Source organism: Papaver somniferum, chromosome 4 (genome assembly GCF_003573695.1).
Source record: "Papaver somniferum cultivar HN1 chromosome 4, ASM357369v1, whole genome shotgun sequence".
NCBI classification, from domain to species: domain Eukaryota; kingdom Viridiplantae; phylum Streptophyta; class Magnoliopsida; order Ranunculales; family Papaveraceae; genus Papaver; species Papaver somniferum.
Window position 1 is genome coordinate 58,875,377 of NC_039361.1, and position 21,856 is coordinate 58,897,232.

The 21,856-nt window shown below is 35.8% G+C and overlaps 2 protein-coding genes across 2 annotated transcripts; both read right to left on the minus strand.

Moving 5' to 3' along the window:
• Positions 1-7,966: 7,966 nt before the first annotated feature.
• LOC113275630 (AP2/ERF and B3 domain-containing transcription factor RAV1-like) lies at positions 7,967-9,656 on the minus strand. Its single transcript, XM_026525166.1, has one exon. It carries the CDS (start codon positions 9,338-9,340, stop codon positions 8,201-8,203), a length of 1,140 nt encoding a protein of 379 aa, XP_026380951.1. The 5' UTR covers positions 9,341-9,656; the 3' UTR covers positions 7,967-8,200.
• A 9,197-nt stretch (positions 9,657-18,853) lies between these two features.
• Positions 18,854-19,309, minus strand: LOC113272576 (60S ribosomal protein L8-like). The gene has a single exon (XM_026522390.1). The coding sequence runs from the start codon at positions 19,289-19,291 to the stop codon at positions 18,854-18,856; it is 438 nt and encodes a 145-aa protein (XP_026378175.1). The 5' UTR covers positions 19,292-19,309.
• Between the last annotated feature and the right edge of the window lie 2,547 nt (positions 19,310-21,856).

Below are 21,856 nucleotides of genomic sequence, written 5' to 3' on the forward strand. Positions count from 1 at the left end.
GAGTTGCTACGACCCAAAATCGAAGACTTGATAAACAAATCTGTCTCACACAGAAAAATCTATTGAATAGATAGATCTGTCTCCCACAGATATACCTACGAGTTTTTGTTATGTCTTTTGACAAATCCAGGTAAACAATATCCAATTGATACACCAGACTTATATTCCCGAAGAACAGTCTAGTAATATCAATCACATAACAATAATCTTAATTGTATGGTAGCGGAACAAGATATTATGGAATCACAAAGAATGAGACGAAGAGCTTTGTGTTTACTTTTTATCTTACCTATCGGAGATTAAATCTAGAGCAAATGTTAGAGAAGATAGTACTCAATACAATAGAACAAAGTAAGATCAGAACACACAACTACAGAGAAAATAGTTGGGTCTGGCTTCAGAATCCCAATGAAGTCTTTAAATCGTTAACTTATAATGGTTTTAGGAAAAACCTAGGTTAAAGGAGAATCGAATCTAGTCGCAACTAGTATCACACAAGAGGTGTGGGTATTAGGTTTCCCAGTTGCTAGAGTTCTCCCTTATACGGTCTTCAAATCAAGGTTTGCAGTCAATGCTACCTTGGTAACAAAGCATTCAATATTCACCATTATATGAAAACCTGATTAGATTCAAGCTAATATCTTTCAACCGTTAGATTGTCTTAGCTTGTTACACACAAATGAAATGTACCTTTATTTAGATATGGGTAACCATATCTAAACGTGTTGGATCGACAATAGTTAACCGAAGTTAGCCATATAAACACTTTCATATCAACCTTGTTCATCTTAATCAAAACTAGTTCAAATGACTCAAATGAAACTAGTTATAGAGTTGTTCAATTGCTTATATTCTCATAGAAGTATACAAGACACAATTAAAGCAAAATCGGTTTTGATTCACTCGAATCGATTCATGAACATTATAGCCACGATTTGCAAAGATTTCATTCCTTATTAAATAAATGTATTTGTTCATGAGTATGTAAACATACTTAACCGATTTTAGAACTTAACCAACTCAGGTATGCAAACGGGTACGCATACCTAAGTTCCCGGACTTGGTCTTGTTCGCCAGTATGCAAGCGGGTATGCATACTGTCGTTCACGACATAACTCAGTTGAAATCAGTATGAATACGGGTATAAAGACTATAGTTCCCGGACTTCAACTGTTGAATCGGTCCGCATACGGGGATGCATACTAAATTCCCGGACTTGGAATACACTTGCAACAATTAGCATACAAGTACGCGTACTTGCTATATCCAATCAATGGTTAATTGTTCTAAACTCCTATTTCAATCATTGAAATATTCTTGGAAGACGAGAATAGCTGTCTCACATAAACTATTAGCTTCAAAGCAATTTTCAAGTAATAAAATGATCAATACGAAACATTCCGAGTCTACATCAAATGACTGTCTCATACAAATCATATAAGATGTTACCAAGCGATTTTCACATGATCATCTTTTGACTTCCGTCAAGAATAAAGATGAACTTGGTTAAAGCGAAATCTTACCAACACATATTTCGAGAAATATGTAAGCGAGTTAAGCTCAGTTCAAAATATTAAATGTGTATAATGTAAAGTCTATATAGCTATACGACTTTTGTCTCCATAGGAGATAGAACAGAAATACACTTCTGAGTGATAGATGAGTTCAAGTCTTCACATACCTTTTGTTGATGAAGTTCCACAAGCTCCCCTTAGTAGTTCTTCGTCTTCAATCGATGAACGTCGTGAAGTCTAAAGCTCAACTACACATTCTATCCTAATCCGAGATATAGCTATAAGTAGACTTGAAATCAAGACTTATAGTTTTGACAAATAAACTTGACAAACAAGCTTGAGATAGCAACACTTGCGATTTCGACCGAGCAGTGTTCTAACATAAAATCTAGTAATTGAAAATATATTCTAAGATAGTCGTATTTATATGAGTATTATATTTTCGGTAGTATGAAAAATATAACGGATCTCTCTCATTCTCTGGTCATTCCTTTTCTGAACTATGAGTCAGGATCCGATGTCTTCTCATGCAACTTGATATAAAAAAATAATCTTTAAAAATAGGCCTGCACCATCTCTTGATGCTAAGAAACCTAAGATAAATATCAAAAACATAGATTGGCTTAGCAAGAAGGAAATAGAAAATATACTGAAGAAACTTCAGTGTATTGAGATATTGACACAATTTTGTGTTCAATCGAAGACAGAATTACATGTGCTTGTAGAGTCCTTCACAAAAACATCACAACTGCAACGAATTCTGGTCAAGCAACAAGGTTATCTTCTTGAACAAATTCACAAGCTCAAGACTGAAAGTAATAACCTGTCTTCCTCTAGTATTGATATGAAGGATTAAGTTGCTCATGGAATAAAAATAGGATTAAATTCTTATTTAGAGAAAATAAACATCAATGTATTGATTTATCTCGATATCTTTGTATAAGGTCTATTTTTAATAAAATTATCAGTAATTTATTAATAAAATTATTATTTTATAACTTTTGAGTGATAGTTACCGATCACATAGAAGATGATATTCGATCTCATATGGTGAAACCCTTATGATTTGTGTGGCTTTTTGATTTAGCGGGATTAATTTCTAGCCCATGTTGGTAGTATTTATCAAAGGATCATAAGGTGTTCCGATTGAAACAAATATGTGAAAAATCACAATATGTTGAATCAATTTAGGTTTACATAAGTTGTGTTTTGCATAACATATGTGTTTGGGGTTTTCAACTTTTGTTATTGGCACGCATTAGTTAAAACCGATTCAACCTTTCTCTGGTAAAGGTTGCTTTTGTTGTTATTCTTTTGTTCTTGCTTTTGTTGTTATTCCTTGGTGATGGCTACAACGTTGTGCAAATTAATTAAGTTATATAACAACACTCTCTGTATGGACTTTGACTTTCTGTTAATGTTTTGGTCGAAGTATATTTTGCAAAGACTAACCCGAGTAGTGTTTGGGTGGAAGATGTAGAAGATGATAACTAAAATTCTCAAGATCACAAAATTTTGCTCTCGTTACTAAATTGTGGGAAGCTTGGTTTATGAATATAGATAATAAAAAGTAAGTTTGTAAAAAACAATGATGATTTGGCTAGGGTTAACTATAAAAAGAAAAAGAAAAATTACAAAAAAAGAAGAAGTGAAACTCTATCTGTTGCAGTGATTTAAGAAAATAGTAAATTTGGTGTATAGGTCTGAAAGCGGAAAGAAGAAAACACATCTTTGTTTGTCTGCCTAGTTCCTCTTTGCGTCGGAACTCAATACATAGTTAAAATCTTGGAGAAGAAGATAGGAGTGTTACATCTTAAAATTTCGCTTGTGATTTTGAGGTATTCTAATACGTCTTCGTCCGGAAAAAATCTAGGATCGAATAGAAATGTGAACTAAAAAACTAAAGCTAGTGATCTTTGTTTTACTAGTCTTTAAATTCAAAAACTGTAGGTTTGCTGAAACATAAGATTTCGGCGGTAGACCTTACGGTTCATACTGAGGAATACTTTATGTTGGGGTTGGGATTTTCTTTTCAAAAGCAGATCGTTAAGATATGTCTAATTGTCTTGCGGATAAAAGATTACAAGTTGCCTTTTGAGTTAGTTTAGTGGTCTCACAAATTGTATCTTCTTATTTTGTTCTGTTTGTGCAAATAGAACTTTTCTATATTTTAACTTCAATTTTTTTTATCTTGTTTCCACTTTAGTGTAAGTCTGATGGTAGAATCCAGGTTATTAATTATAGAAGTCACCTATAATGGCTTCCAAGTTGGAGTCATCCGCACATTTTTAAGGCATGCTCCAAAATTTCCAGGAATAGAAGATGAAAAGACGAGGGTACCCAAATACACCACAATCTTTTAGTTTACAACCTATAGGTCCTTTTACCGAAAGTGATCGTCTATTGACAGAGTCGGGCGCAATACAACAAATCGGTATTCACATTTTGTGTGATTGTATATGGATACGAGATCGAGACAATACGACAACCAAAGTGTGATACTTGATAATAGGTTCGGACTTAACAGAACTCTACAGGATCACTATCAAGTATATCAGAGTTAACGTAAAGTGAAATTTACTTTAAATTATATAAAAAAATATAATTGCGCAAAAAAAAAAGTAAATCACACAACAAGATTTTGTTAACGAGGAAACCTACAAGTGCAGAAAAACCACGGGATCTAATCCAGAATTGAATACTCTCAAAACTAAGCCGTTATACAAAATCTAAACCAACTTCGTATAGTTGAGACCAAGCAACTACCCCTAGTTCACTTAGTTTTCTCAGTATCCATGCGCTTCCGACTTCGAAGGTCACGCACTGGTACAATTCCTTTGGATCGTATTCTAAACTATAAAGGAACAAAAAATTTGTTTGGTAACAACTCTATTGATTCTTTCAAGATAAAGATATCTCAAGTCATACGTAAAGGCTCTTCCGTATAATCCAATAAACTCCTTTGCCTGGTTAGATCAATCATCCAATAAATACAAAAGTAGTTAAGTTTAGATCCGCACTCAAACAAAATAAATCTTAAAGAGATATATTGATAATGCCGATCTTGCGCAACTAATCAATCGAATAAATCCGATTATAGTTGGATCCTATCCGAATAAGGTTTGTGCACACACAAAGATATTAGAACTAATAAGAAATCTTCTTCGTCTTCAAATCTTCTCTGATCTTCAATAAACACATGCACAACACCATTTGAATCTCTTGTGATCAATCATACACAGAACGGAGTCCGTTAACAGTGGATTATCAAAAGATGTCTTTAGATCTACCAGTAGTTCTAAAGATCCGTCGATACCTCGATTTAGTTTGAGTGAATCTTATATCAGAAGAGAAGATTCTCAAGAATAAACAAACTAGGTGCAATCAAAGTTTCAACAATCGTTTGTCAATCAAATCAATCGAAAACTAATAACACTGCAATTATCTAATTTCCCACCAATGATACTCGTAGAGCTTCTTGATCCCACAGAAGTCTTTAAACGAGCGGTCGTAAGAGATTTCACCTAATTAGGATACTTTCCTCTCCGAATAGACGGCTCCACCAGAAACAACAAGAATTGAAGTTTGCCTGGCTCTTGGGATAGTTTGCTAGAAATGCAAACTTAGGTATTTATAGACCAAGTATGTTTGGACACCAAGGAATTTCCAAAACCGAAAATATATACAAGATATGCAATGAATAGCAAAATTCGATTTTCCTAATTCCAATAAATGCTTGTCCAAAATTTCCAAAATCTCTCAATAGAAAATCTCCAATTAGTAAATGCACATTACTAATTTTTGTTTTTAGAGATATGCATTTCATTGCTGGTAATTAAAGCATATAAAATCAAAAACCTTAATTAAAAGATTCTCAATTTATTTCGGCACATGATCTCATTGAGTACTAAGGAATATCTTTGAACAGTAAATGATAGCAGTTATTGTACATGTTCAAAGTATGTTCACATATTTTCATTGTAAATCCTTATTCATATTTACATGGATTTACATTCTTGGAATCGGTTATACCACACTCCCAAACAAGTTTAGAATTTGTTAACCTGTATTCCAAGATAACTATGTGCTTGATCAAATATCAAATTACATACATGGGTTCAATCGGTTCTATTAATTACTAGGATCTGCTATACCTCAATATGGAAATACTTGTGATCGGTCACACAAGTTACCAGGACCGGTTACATCAGTTACCAGGACCGGTTACCATATTCCCATGGTATTGCTTGTGATCGGTCACACCAGTTACCAGGATCAGTTACACCAATTACCAGGACCGGTTACTAACTACAAGGATCGATTACACAACACTTTGTGAGTGGTCACACCAATTACTAGGATTGGTTACACCAATTACTATGATCAGTCACACCAATTACAAATATTGATCATACCATCTCATGGTGATTACTTAGGATCGGTTACACCAATTAATAAAATCTAGTCAAACCAAATCATAAGTCAGGCATTGTGATTAGTTATACCAAGATACATAACAAAGTTATGATCGGTTCTACCATCTCACACATATTTGTAATCCAAAGATTTGCAATGAAGAGCCGTACCAATAAGCCTAATGATTTCCCTTTCGATTCTTAAAACAAGTTCATGAATGTACTTCCTTTAAATGAATGTAAAACATTATTTCCTAGGATGAAATCTTCACCATAACCCATTCACATAATCATAGCAGTATATACAAGATTATGTCGATGTCATATCTACGAAGTTCAAAAGATAATCTTTATACTTCGTAGTCTAATTCCCTAATACTATGGTCATTCAAATATGACCATGTCACATCACCAGAGTATTATAAAGTATGTGCAGTATATACAGCTTCGTAGTTATGTTTTCAATATAGCACGACTTGAAAGATACGTTAGGAATAAAACAGTTCAAGTCAATATTACTAACCTCAAGAGGAAGGATGATGTCGTTGTTGTAGTTCGCTTCTTCTTCACATTCTTCAGGTTTTCAGAGTAATACTTGTATGTCTCAACATTCCTAGACTTTCTAGTCTAACCTAAGTTGACTCTAGTATACAATCAAGCGACTTTCGATGAGTTTTGACACACTAAAATATGACAACCAAACTTGACATACCAATGCTTGGTGAGTTCAACCGAGTTGTGCTCTAACAGAAGATACTATGGGATCCAAGCAAGCGAGCTAATACAATTGTCGTTGAACGACAATCAAAATAATGTTCAATAAGTGAAAATCACAATTCTAGCTAAATAGCACCAAGCACAAATCTAATTAGCATTTTCTATGAACAATCATCTAAATTGCGCTCAAGATACTTGTTTAGTTTCTGTATAGAATTTGACGAAAACGCGAATTTGATTGGTCTTTGACGCTATTTGGTTTAGCATTTGACTGTTGATTAGTCAAACACAAAACAATTTCTATTTGTTTTTGTGTTTCGATCGGGTCCACCATTAGATTTACACTTCCATAATCTATTCCAAGTGCTGAGATGACATATAACTTGAAAAATAAAATTCCTCCACCATTAGATTTATTCTTAAACTACATGCTACCTTTGGTTTACAATCTACGACACTTGGTCCAATCATACAATGTATCTTAAATCCTAGCTGTTATATAAAGGTGTAAATTTACCAAGGTAACGAAGGTTTTGGGATAGGGTTTTGCCAGACTCAGTGATTTTTGTCCCACAATAATTCCGCGAAAAAAACATGCAACAGTCGTATAATTGTTCTGATATTGGAACTATAAAGATGTAAATGTAGGGACGGAACTAAGTGTAGTTCAGGGGTGGCGCTCGCCTCCCCTGTTTCTCTTTAATTAATTATAAATCCTTTGAAACTTTTATTATTTAGAAAAAAATTGTTAGTTAGCTCCCTTGAATTTTTGTTTTGATTAATTAGCCTCCCCTGAAAAATGTTTCTGGCTCCATCCCTGGTAAAATGGGTCTTGTTAATTGTATCTCCGTCGGTCTGTACGATTCTCGGTATGTATTTCTTGTTAGCCTAAAATTTCCTATAAGGATAAACAAATCATGCGATTTGTACGTTCACCACTGTCGCCGTGTTTTAAATGAAAATCTTAGACATAAAAGAAAATTAAAAATCAGCCGACAGGACTAAAAAAGTTAGGGAATCGGATTAGCTAAAGAAAACTAATATCGTACAGTTATCCTACAATTATATCACACACAATAATTTTAACAATCGTGGACCTTACCTAGTAGATCCCTTAAGTACGTCACCAAGTCATGATATAACAACAAAAACAACGTACAACTTAATGGATCCATACGAGACGAATATCAATCAAAGAAAAAGAAAAAAAAATGAAACAAACAAAATATCCAAAATAAAAAACAAACTACAAGTCAGAATAACCTATTATAATTCATTTTTTATTTTTTAAATCAATAATAAGTAGTACTATTTTTCAACTTTCGACCTAACTTCAGCCCTCTTGTGTTTTTTTTAAGGCTTAAACTGTTTTTCTTTGATAAAAATATATACACATCCAATTCCAGACTTTGCAAGTTGATGCAGCAAAAGACAATGTATACCCAACTTTCTCTTAACACTTTCACATCCCTTTCCCTTTCAACAACATGTACACATCTGGAATCCAAAATGTAAATCCTAAAAAATTAGCAAAAATGTGAAAGAAAATAAATGTTACAAAGCTCCAGCAAATATGATGTGATGTTTCTTACAACAATCTATTGTCTGCAACAAATCTACTTCTCTTATTCTCTTGTTACCAATCCAAGTATGATGATTGTTGTTATTTTCCACTAATCCACTGACTGCAATATTAGGCATTTTGAAAATGTTAACCCCAAATAGTCTCACCACTTGAACAGCTGGTTGTTGATGATGAACAGGGTAAATGGGTTGTTGTTGTATAGAACTCGACCCGGTTCTTGATTTAAAGTCGATAAAAAGATGTTTATCGCCTCCGGTCGATCGCATAAACATAACGATATCGCCTGCCTTTAATCCCTTCTCCTTAACAAACCTACTCCAACCCTTTGTAAGTACATAACTTTGGCTGCTGTTCCAATATGAGTATCTAAATCTCCATACCTTCCCTCCGTTATCCTCAAAATTCAACAAAACACCCTTTGAGGTAGTTCCTGTCTGCAAAGGGAAGTTCTTCTCGGCATGTTGCTTTGGAATAACTAACCGGTTTAGTTTACCGACGTCGCTAGGCGTTACCGCCTTTTCGAAGAGTTGTTCTCGTGCCCCCATGCCTTGACCCATCGACCCGGGTGTTAAACCCATGTAGATACCACTTCTGTTAATCTTACCATGACAACTCCCATCACCAAAATTACGTTTGCTTTGATCAAGTTCATCATTATACGTATGTTTACGTAACATATCGACAATCTCAGCCTTTGAATGTGAGTTTAAGAAAGCCGCTTCAATATCATCATCTTCATTACTATCCAACAGCGGCTTGAAGTTTGTTATTGCGTCGCGACCCCGAAATCTCTGTGCCGCAATATCATAAGCCTTAGCAGCTTCTTGTTCCTCATTGAATGTCCCTAACCAAACTCTTTGATGCTTCTCATAAATTTGAGCTCCCCATCGACCATTTGGTTGTGGGACTACACCTTTGTACTGAGAAGAAGGTAGCTTTCGAGATTCTGCTTGATCAACCCCGGTTTCTAAATCTAGTACAACACTAGACCCACTCCCAACCCTGCATAATTTCTCTGGTGTAAGCAACACTGTTAAAGGTGATACTGAAATTGAATTTGCTGAATGATCACTTGAAGTCTCATCTATACAACTACCACCACTATCCATGTTATTGTGATGACTTATTGTTCAAGGAAGGTTAATAATTATGTGTGTGTGTGTGTTTTTTTAAGGAGCTTGAGAAAGATGAAGCTGTAGAGATGATTGCATATATGATTTGAGTTTGATATGAAGCTGTTGTGATGTTGTAGTATATATAGAGTAAGAGAAGTAGAGATACAAGTGTTGAATTTTATAATGGGTTTGATTTTATGAGGAGGGTTTGAAGGTGATGGTGTGGGTCAACTTCTGAGAGAGAGGTATCAAAAGAGGGAAGATTCAAGGTAAAGACTACGAAGATTTAGCAGTGAGTGAAGACTTGGGGATGGATGAATATTTGGTGTGGAACTCTATGGGATTATGGAGTATGTTGTGGGTTGTGTATGTAATGTGGGGTCCATCTTAGAGGCAACTTGATAATATGATAGGGATCACATGACTGTGGACCTTTGTAAATTCATCCCCCCTGAGGGTGTTTTGCTCCATGGTTATCCAAGTACTGCTGACCAAGAGAGAGAGAAAAGAGAGCATGGCCTTCCTTCTCACCCCTCTATCCCATTTTTTATCTTTTTAGTTCAAACAAAATCTTCGGGTTGTAATATAGTAATACGGAACTATTTGGCTTGATGGGGATAAAGAATTGCAAGCATACTTGGTCAAAACCAATAAACAATATGCTTATAGTTGTCTACTTCCATGCATATTAGATGGTGCTGAATTTGGAGCTCAAATCTAGAAATGAACAACACTCGACGGTTTCTATCATGTATCGAAATATAACAAAGTTTTTAAGTTTGACGATTCAAAGTTATTGAGAACTACCGAATTTTCAGGATTTAGGATTTAAAGTTATTCCAAGGGTTAAATAGTCAAGAGATGAGATCTTCTTGCCTTTTAACTTATGGATATATCTTACCCATTCCATTACCTCACTGCATTTATCTGTACTTTGAAACCCTTTCTAGAATTGGTATCTACGTTAGTTTTGGAGCATCAGTTATGTTGCTGAATAAACATCACAATGACAAGAGAAAGAGATGCGAACTCTCCTGGAATCCCCATTGCCACAACCCACAATGCCACTAGTCCTGTTGCAACTAGGATGGGGTTGTCGTGGGCCTGACTTTTACGTACAACATGGATAGAACTTTAGCATTTTTGTTTTTTCTTTGGAGAAAAATCTGATTAATCAGAGAGATTCTATCTCTCCTATGTGGCAAGATACTATTGGCTGATCACTATTATCTTTTAGGTCTTGTGTATAACTCCAAACAACATGGACTGATAATGATTGTTGTCCACTTAACAACCATACGTAAATATTAGTATTCTTTAACTTTAAGAAAAAAAATAGTAAGTCCTTGTTTGATTTTTCTTCTTCTTCATTTTTTTTTTGTCTAGTTGGTTGATTTTTCTTCTTTACTTAGATTCAACAAGTAAATTAGTTATTGACGATTCGGTACAAAAACATAGTGTTAGGCCGGATAACAATCTTTTAGTGAATAATGATAGCATCTTGTTGCTATCCAATAACGTGAATTTGTAATACCAATCTTGTTGCTATTAGGTGAATTTGTAATACCAATAAGTGACTCAACTTTGTTGTTTCTATCAAATGGATGACATATTTTGCCAGGCTGTTGGCTGCTGATTAGGTGATATAACAATTTAAATATTGGTAGAGCATCCTTAAGATCACCTAAGAGTACAGTTTATTAGATTAGTTGGTAATTGTTATAAACTTATATTTATGTGGTATGTTGCTACAATTTGATGGTGTCATATTTACAGTTTTTTGTTTATTGAAATTTACTAACTTAATTTTTTTGCTGGTTCGATCTTTTGTATAGTTCCCTGTAAATAATTATGTATTGTTTTTCCTTCTTAATATTTCCTTTTTGTCTCAAAAAACTTAAAAAAAAAAAAGGAAAAACTAGCTGGGAATAGTCCAGTTGGCCATTGGTTGAATTCCCAAATTATATGTTAGGAGTTCGAATCCCACGTTATCCGTATCAAGAAAAAAAAAATAATTTAATTCCAGGCTTGTAACCCAAACTTATGGTTTTATCCGGAGTGGCAAGACTACATATTCCTGTTATCACATGCATAACGTTCATAATGTTGTGTCCTTCCCAAAAAGCACTAGTTTTCCTATCAGTAATTAACCTAGCTAGCAAGATTTACAGGCGTAGGATTCTGCACCCAACATAGTTTCTCGGTTTTATTTCTTTCTAAGTGTTTAAACTCCATTTTAAATGATTGGAGTGTTTTTCATGTCGTCATTTCATGGAGAACATGGAATAAAAGAAATTAAATCATGGTCGGATAAGAAGAATTTGTAAGAAACTTTTTTTAAAAGAGTTCACTGAAAGAAAGAAGAAAAAAAAGGCACAACCCAAATTTCATTGAAAAAAGGCATTTAAAGGTATCTTAACATAATTCTTTTTTTTGATCGGTCAAATAGATATTTTATGTAATTAAGTTTATCATCATGTTAACGTGTTCTATTTCAGAAACTTTCACAAATGTTTATACTAAATAAGTTTTTTTATTTTTTCAGGACAGAACATAAAACTGAGTCTTGTTATCGTGAATACTCAGTCTTCACAACTTGGTCCATGTCGTTGTTGTGAATGAAAGGTACCGGTTAATAATATTGTTGTAAAGGTGTAAAGGCAAAAATAAGAAACCACACACCTGGAAAAAGAAAATCCAAAATAATTATTTATTTAAAACTTAACTTTATTTACTTATTTATTTAAAAAATATATTAAATAATGTCTTTCAAAAGTCTGGAAAAAAAAGAGAGAACAAGTAGGAAAACCCATATTACATTTGCAATAATCCTAGGTTTTTTTTAGCGCAACACCATTGTTAAAGATGCAAGAAATTGGGACTTAGGCCACAGGTTTTTGGATAATGAGTCATGTGAAAGGATTCAGTAAAACTCACATATGTGTTTGCCAAATCAGGAAACAACACACTTCCCATCCATAATATTCATAGTCCCATAAATACATACATACAGTTGAATCCGTACGAATGGGATCATAGTCTTATGTGGGTACTCACCATCAGTACACGATAAAATAATTCCAGCTAGAAATTTGTTGAATAAAGACAGCTCGTCATGGAGGACGAGATATTGTGGATGCCTGCCTCTTCTCCTGTTAATACCACCAATAATAGAATGGTTCTCTCTTCTACCCTCATGGGTCCCCGTCCCCTGTCTAATTGCTCTCCATATGCGTTTTAAGAAAGATTTTTAATTAAACTAGCTGGCTGGCTTTTCTTCTGTTCTGTTCTCTAAGAGCGTCCACGGTGGTGCGAGTATAACCAAAGACCAAAGACTAAAAAAAAAGACCAAATTTGGGTTTAGTCCGTCAAGTGGCGTAGTGGGAAAAGAGTATATTTAGTCGCGCGTTGATAAACATTACGCCTGGGATCAGGCGTTGGTAAAGATAACGCCCGAATGGGGCGTTGGTAAGATAACGCGCGAGTGGGGCGTTGGTATAGTATACGCTTCATAAACAAAAAAAAAAGAAAAAAGAAAAAAATGGGGCGTTAAGTATATCAATGCCCCATGTAAGTTTTGAATCAGTGTGAAAGTGGGGCGTTAAGTATATCAACGCCCCATGTAAGTTTTGAAAATTTGTGAAAGTGGGGCGTTAAGTATATCAACGCCCGTTTCGTGCGTACATTATATCAACTCCCCATCGGGCGTACATTATATCAACGCCCCGTTTCAGGCGTACATTATATCAACGCCCCGTTTCATGCGTACGTTATATCAACGCCCGATGAATGGCGGAGATTATATCAACGCCCGATGTGTAGCGGAGATTATATTTGGATTTGGTCCTGATCGCAGACCAAATTTGGTCTGGATTTTACTCTTTGATCAAATTTTGATCGATGGTCCGTCCCACTACGCCAGCCCACTCGACTGAAAATTTGGGTTTACTCGTCCATTGCAGTTGCTCTAAAGCGTGTTTGTTTTGTGTTTCACTGGGTGGAAAGTGGAAACTAGTCCACAAAAGTTGGATTCAGATGGGAAACGTTTAAGGTTTATCTCATCATGTGCACCAACAATTTACTTGTCCAGTAAGTTGGTAAAATCATTTTGATCGTGCAAATTACTCATTCCATTTCAAAATAATAGGTTGGTTTTACATATATTTTCTTTTTATAAAATTAGCCAATTATTTTGAAACGAAATTTTTTTTACAGTTGAAAATATATGAGAATATTTTCAAGCTTGAAATTCCAAAATGGTACCACTCCGCCGGATATGACGTTAAGAGTTGATTTATTTTTTATGAATTTGATGACTCCATGAAATTTAGTTACCTTCGCAGGACAGGGTTTGAAGTGTTAAAGTAAAATGTCTTGCGGGAGCTAGAGTAGATATTTTGTGTTTGTTTTTGTTTTGGAAGCAGAGCTGGAGTAGATAAGAAGCACCCCAGATATTTCAAAATGATTTGGATGTCTATTACTTGTCAACTAACATTAATCACCTGCTAGCTAAATCATATCAGTACTCCTTCCACTTGATTGACTTTTCAAATACGCCTAGTACGTCTTAGTGGCTCCACTGTGTATATAAGTTTTGTTTCATGGTTTGAATAAAGCAACCATCAAGAAATATAGTATTTCTATTTTCTATTGATATTATAGTTTCAACTAGGAATATTTAATTCTGAAATACTTGTTTACTTGTTTTTTCCATTCCTTTTCCACTAAATAATTGGGCTTTCTCTGTTTGCTTACTTTTCTAGTTGACAATTAAAAACGGGCCAGTACGATCGAATCTCTTGACCATGCACGTGAAATTTGACTCATCATCGACTTATGACCTACAATTTTATGACTCGAAAAAATAGCCAGGCCTGTTGTGATTGTGACCAAGTTTTTTCTTGGTTCATACACAAAACCACGTGCTCAGTCGTATATCTTCTATAATATGAGAGAGTCAAATCAATCATTGTAATCCTGATTACTGCATTTTTAGTTGTATGTTTTGTTATGTTTTTGTATCTGAATTCAAAAGAACCTTAAAACAAAAAGTTGAGTTCAAGGAAAAGGAAAACACTAAGAACAGATTCAGACCATCTGATTCTGTAATGACAGAAGTTAAACTAAATTCAAAGTCTATGTTTGGCGTTTTCAGCTGAAAACCCACTGGCACTTGTTTGTATCCTGATTAGTTCAGGCACACAGCTTAAACCGTGTACGTCGGACATATTTGACTTGTGCTGGCTTTATAACTATTCACTGCCCAGATGCAGACTGCAATGTAGCAAAGTTGATTTCCTGGTTCTCTGCTTTTGTTTTGTTCTGAGAATAATCTGATTTCTTACTTAATAATTAACATAATTAATTAGTTTCTGCATGTGGAACTGGAAAACACCTCTCATTTTTTGGGCCTCTTAAAACATTCCTGAACATTTTAATTTTCTACCTCTCGTTTTGCTTGCCAAAAAGAGAATACAACATAGACTATCGCAACAAAAATACCATTGCAAGAAGGAAAAAACCTTGCAACATAGACTTTTGCAACCAAAAGTTAAAAAGGCTTTCCGAAGGTGTCAAGAATGACGGCGGTTAATTAAACAACAATGTTCCCTTTAAAATTAAAGTAAATCTCACTTTGCGAGTGGCAACCACCTCAGCTGCCCCATATTCTCAGTCTCAACTGAATAACTCTATTTTGAGTGTTACTGGGAACATAGTTGACCACTTAGTTTTAACAAGTTAGCCAGTGGTTTCAAATTTCCAGCCAAAGTGAAGAGTACACAAACCTTTGGTTTTTGACTAAATCAAGTTCTTCAAAGATCCATTTATTCCAAAATTGTACCATGATATTAGATGATGGGTCAAATATTGCAAGGGCCTACTTACACTCAAAAATTCAAGATTCAACCATGTCTATCTCCGACACATAATTCGCTGATTGTTAGTATAGGAACTGTTCTGTCAGTTTAGAGTTATATGTACCATGCATTCATATTCATGTTATACGACACTAAATTAGGTTTGGGAGAGAGACATGCATTTGGATCATTTTTCAGATGAGGTAAGGGGAGGCTCAGTCTATCTCTCTATCCTTTTCTCCTGACTTTTCCCATATGTCCTACACATGGGCATACATCAGAACACTCCAAATGCAATTCAGCCTTTCACCTCCCAAAACTATACCACATTATCTATTATTTGAAATTCCCAGCCAATTAAATATACTACTACTCATTGCAGTGTTTAATCTTCAGACCAATATATTTGTTACCGTAACTAATACTTATACAACCATTATCGTATGTGATAGTTGTTGGGTAATAACAATTAAAACTGAAAAAAATCAAATAACTAATCAATAAAACGAAGCACTTATCTGATTTTTGTGTTATCTCCGATTCAATGGTTGATGTCTTGCACATCCCTGTTAAACATCATAGAAAGAAGAAACTGGTAATAGTAGATTGAGGCGCATGTTTTAACATACTGTCCTTAAGACAAGAATGCCCGGCTACACTCTAAAAAGATGATGCTATAGCCCTACGGGTACATCTGCCTCCAAGATACAACAATCTTGACAAGCTTGAATAGCACATTCAAACTTGTCCTTCTAGAACTTGGCAGCGGAAAACTCACGAATCGTTAGCACTTAAAACCCTCGTATCAAACATCGAAAAAACGAAGAAGAAGTACTTAAAACCTTAGGGGATAAAAGAGAGGTTTTACTATATATATATACAATAAAAAATAATTCTTCATATATATAAAACCCTAACCCGATAAAATTTGGAAGGTGTTTTTATTTTTTGGAAAAACCTTTTTATTAGTAATTTTTATTCATATAAAACTGTATTTTTTACAACAATCCCCCACATGAATAAAAATACGATAAAACACGGAAAACAAGGAATATCATGAATAGGCATAGGTGTCCATAAGGTCTTGAACCTTTGCTTAGTGAGAGGTTACCTGAACTACTTATTAGCCAGTGTCCATTAGGTCTTGAACTGTCTAACATTTGGTGTAACTCGCGATAACAACCACACATGATATCTCCACGGTTGCTGCCAAGCTCCGCCGTTGTGTCCATTTTGGCCCTGGACGTCTTGTTTCTCAGAATGCTCTAGAGAATCAGCTCATATTCTCATAGAAAGCGACCCACTTCCTCATTCAGATAGGTGAGTTCCATTAAGAGTGTTCACTGCTACACCCCACTTCAATCTTAAATTGAAACTATGGAACTCATTAAGACTTATTAAAGTCACCCTTCACATGCAGTCACACTATCACATCTACACCATAGGGAAGGAACAGAGAGAATATAGTTCTCTGATAGTGTTTACCTTTACCTACCATAAATTAGTTGTCTCATTCGAAACCTTGATCTTGGGATCTCCAGTCAGCAAGGTTGAGTATCCTTCATGGCAAGTTTATTTTATATGAGCTTAAGTCCCATTCCCCCTCGATGTATAATTACGAACTATCTCTTTAGAAAATCCTTTCGTCAAAGGATCACTAATTTTTCTGTTGACTTCCCTAAGTCTGTGAGGTTCTCTTTTGACTTTACATGTCTACTGAGACCTCTTTTTGACTTCACGAATCAACTAAAATTACTTCATTAAAGAGTATAGTTGTCTTACCGAATTAGCCTTCTTCGAGTATGTCTAGACTTTGTCATTGCTCATTTACTTTAGACTCACATAGTCAATTGAGTTTCTGCAATGATGGCCACAGGCTTCGGTCACAGAGGAATATCTTCTAAGAAGCATCTTAGTAATCATTCGTCTTCCTCTTATGCTTGAATTAAAGCACACGAACTTTGATTTCTTCAATATACAAGTTCAGCTTGTCTGTTTTAAGGACTTCCTTAGACAGACACTCCTCAAGAGGATACACACATAGGCTAAGATTTATCCATAGCCTGAAACAACAACATCTCTTAAGGTCAGTACAATATGTATTACATACACAATTTAAGATGTACCTCAAGTATCGCAAATATCTAATCAGATCATCCAGTAATTCTCTTGAGATACATGGGTATTTGTATACATCTGATATACTGCACATTTACAACACACATTAAACGCATCGAGTTTGACAAAAACCATTTCCTTCAGAATTTCTTCTGGATCCTTTCGATCATTTAGATCATATCAGCCATCTTGGTCTTTCAGTCAAATCATAAACATATCACATGTTTCATAGGTGGTTGTAAAGAATATATCACATAATTGAAATTAATTATGTACCTCATGCATTCCAATCTCTGGTCTTCTAATCAGAGCATCCCTGTGATTTCCCAGGTTAAACGCGGATATGCACATCTGTTTTGCAACACGTACTAAACACGTTAGACAGAAATTATAAAAAAAAAATATTTGGTTACCTACTGATCCTTTAGACCATGTCAACCGCATATTAGTTTCCTGTCAAATCTAAAGTGGTCCATAATCACGTGTCTTTCATATATTCTTCAAGGTTGTTTTATGCATTCATCATATACCTCTCATTGTTGATGTATTGCAAGATCACATGTCTTATCCCCCACATTTAAATACTTCTCTTAAGAATTATTTAAGACTTATCTCTTGGTTTGAGCAAGTGCAAACCGATAGCAAGTACAAGAATTAAGCATGAATAGGTGATGCTCTTCCCCTGAAACGAGCTTCACTATACCTTTGCATGCTTATTCAAAAGAATTGGCAAATTAAATTTCTCATACCGACGAGTACCGTTGTACCTTTCGCATGATTTTATTGATGGAGAAAACACTTTGATTCGCACAAATCTAGTGATTCCAGTTCCGGCATTCATCGCTTCGTCTTTGCACGTAAATTGTTTCCCCTCTTAACAAACCCGATGAAAAACTTTACGCCGCTTAACACCATCACTGGACATCATGAACGGTATTTTGGACTCCTCATCATGCTCGTGTGATGCCAAATCTTCTACTAAAACGGAATAGGACCTTCTGGATCTCATCCATACGCTCATGAGTGTGTCTGGCATCTAAGAAAACCATGATTAGACGAGCTTCTTTGGAACTTCCACAACCATCCAATATGTAGTGACATTTCTCCTCCTTGATCTCTCATACGACTCATGAGAATCTTCACAACATCTTTCCCAGACACGGTATTACGGTAACGATCTGAGGCAGTATACCTCTTCTGATCAATCTTGTACTTGATATCTCTTAACTTCACTACTGCAACCACAGGTCTATCTGTATCTGGTCAGCAAGTATGACAAGGTCATGTAACTCATTCTCTACACGTATAATTACCCCAAAGCTCGTGTCAGCAAGCATGGCAAAGACATGTAACTCATAATCCCAACTCTGGTGGTAGCTCCAGAAGTTACTTCAGAGCTTCATGAGTACCAGAAACAACCTTCACATGATCCTCAAGCTTGAAGTAATTGCAAACATGTTTTTCATATGAAAAACACAATTCTGTAGTACAGATCTGGGTAAGGATATGCTCGTCCCGCAGCATGTCCGTCTTAATAGTTAGGAGGCATCATATACTCCACCCAAGATGATGCCACACCAGGATGTAAGATTCCAGGTACTGGGGTGTCCAATATATGCTCAACGTTGCAAACAACAACTCCTTCAGGAATTGATCTCAATGGAAAAACATTACCAACCATCAAACCAGCTTTCTTCCCGCAGTACAAAAACTGACCAGTGTACATACCCTCAGCCGCAACGAACAACTCCTTCTGATGCTTGTACCTGAATGGATGACGGAAGGTAACTCTAGCTAATGGTGCACCACTTCCTGGATCATGAATGATTTCGGTAACTACACCTTTCAAGTAACCATTCCTTTCACCAAAATCCAACCTCCTGAATTTTGTAGCTCCCTTACGATGACGAATATGGGATCTGAATATAGATCCAGCTCCCTTACGCTGAGCTCTGATAACTCTACCCATCTCTCTCGATCGGTCGGCGTTCTTCTCTCTGTGTTTCAAAACTCCCCAAATACTTCCACGGACAGTCTGGTCACCGTGAGAACTAATTTCTTCTGAGTTTCAAAATCGGTCAGCTCTGCATTTTCTTTCCCTGTCTCTAACTTTGTTCATAGCTCAGCTTCTCGTCACTTCCAAACAATAGTTTCCTCCTTCCTTCGCTGCTAACAACCAGCCGCCTGCTCAGCCAAATTCCCCTGCACAAAATCCTCTCCTGTACAAGCAGACGCCTGCTCAACCAAATTTCCCTGCACAAAATCCTCTTCTGATCAGCCAGAAGCATGAGCTTCAGACACTCCCTCTTTACGAAGGGGTCCGCTAGATCCATGCACCTAGCTTTATTTGCCAAAGCAGCAGCTGCTACCAGGTCACCTGCGTGCTTCAATATATTTCCCTTGGCTAGGTGAAATTCCTTAACAGTTGGAGCCCGCTTAATAGCCTCGTCTATTCTGGCAAGAGATGTCTCATATTTGCATGTCTGTCATAATACTGAGCTAACAAAAACAACGTCCACGTAAGTGTTGAAGGGGGCTCGTTGTCTTCCCTCCTTGGATATCCTCCAGTTGTGTGTATGAATCAATTACTCGACGATATCTCCCTTGCTAGGGTGCTCGTAAAGAATGGCATAGGTCAGAGAACAATGTCGGAACTCCCTAAGTGGAGTACATGTTACTCTACATGTTTCTTCATTTGATTATGGCAGTTGAACGACCATAGTTTGTATCTCATTAGTCATATCAATGAAAGGAACACAAGGATATCTATTCCTTGCGAAAACGCTAATTTTTCCGGTATTCATTTGTCATCTCTTTAGCATGCGTATCAAGTTGGATTTCGGAACATCAACCCCCTAGCTCGTTTAGATACTCTAGCCCAGATGATAGCTTGGTGCTGTCAGCTTTTTCTCCCAAATATCAAGTTCAAATGTTGATACACCTCTGAAGGTACCAGACATGTCGTAGCTTTCTGATAATCAATGAACCGAACACCAACTGGGAACTGAAACAACATTATTAGATTAACCCATCAACATTAGATCATGAGAGCAATCTTCCTTCAGGTAACCGATTAAGTCGTAGCTTGTTCTTGAGGACATCCACTGACAAACAATGAAGCCGTCACCACACATTGTCAACTCCCACGTATGACGTCCGTATGTTACTACACTTTCCACTACACACTTGTAGAAACGCCGGTATGTACCGTGCCCGATGATAACTTTCTTCTGTCAAAGGAATCAACCACTTGATTAATTAACAGATGCAAAAACATTCTCAAATAATTTAGCATCCCACACGCCACATGGTTAGCTCATGAGACAAATTAAAAGCCTGACTCATGATCTTAACCGAACAACATGATGGTTTCAAGTTTCAAATTCGGTATGAGAACAGTTCCTCGAGGCAAGGCATCAAACATCTACGTGACATAATTAAATTTAGTTTCCACTTTATCATATTACCCGTTTAACATATTTGGTAAAACAAGGAAACGAGAAACGAGAAACGATCAATTCCAATATACTTTTAAATCAATAATTAGGTCTCAATTACCCACTGTAAGGATTTTTTTTCTTCTTCGGATTCATACAAATTTTAGATTCATGATTATCAAGACCGACATTCAGCTTTAATTGTCCTAGTTATTAAATCCAATTCCGCAATTTTAATTGTTATTAAAAAAGTTTCTTGTCTTAAGATTGTTGGGTAATAACAATTAAAACTGAAAAAATCAAATAACTAATCAATAAAACGAAGCACTTATCTGATTTTTGTGTTATCTCCGATTCAATGGTTGATGTCTTGCACATCCCTGTTAAACATCATAGAAAGAAGAAACTGGTAATAGTAGATTGAGGCGCATGTTTTAACATACTGTCCTTAAGACAAGAATGCCCGGCTACACTCTAAAAAGATGATGCTATAGCCCTACGGGTACATCTGCCTCCAAGATACAACAATCTTAACAAGCTTGAATAGCACATTCAAACTTGTCCTTCTAGAACTTGGCAGCGGAAAACTCACGAATCGTTAGCACTTAAAACCCTCGTATCAAACATCGAAAAAACGAAGAAGAAGTACTTAAAACCTTAGGGGATAAAAGAGAGGTTTTACTATATATATATACAATAAAAAATAATTCTTCATATATATAAAACCCTAACCCGATAAAATTTGGAAGGTGTTTTTATTTTTTGGAAAAACCTTTTTATTAGTAATTTTTATTCATATAAAACTGTATTTTTTACAACAATAGTAGCCTATTGGCATATATAGTTGCATGCGGTGGGAGTTGTTTAAGTTGCCGACATGATGAAAGTTAAGAAATGCACAATAAAGTCTCTGGTCCCGGCCGCATCTCCGCAACTTGTCTTGTGATTCTAGTGAGGAAGAAAGTACTACTTACAACATAGTGGTTTGGGTTATTATCGTCTCCTCAACCAAGTGTATACTACTAAGTGACAAAATCAAAAGTCCAAACTCATTTTAATTTCAATATAGTACGTCTAGGCCCCTCTTCCCCACACAA

Excerpts from the sequence above, each read along its gene's own strand:
- LOC113275630 (XM_026525166.1), bottom strand. The coding sequence starts at position 9,340 with ATGGATAGTGGTGGTAGTTGTATAGATGAGACTTCAAGTGATCATTCA.
- LOC113272576 (XM_026522390.1), bottom strand. The coding sequence starts at position 19,291 with ATGGGTAGAGTTATCAGAGCTCAGCGTAAGGGAGCTGGATCTATATTC.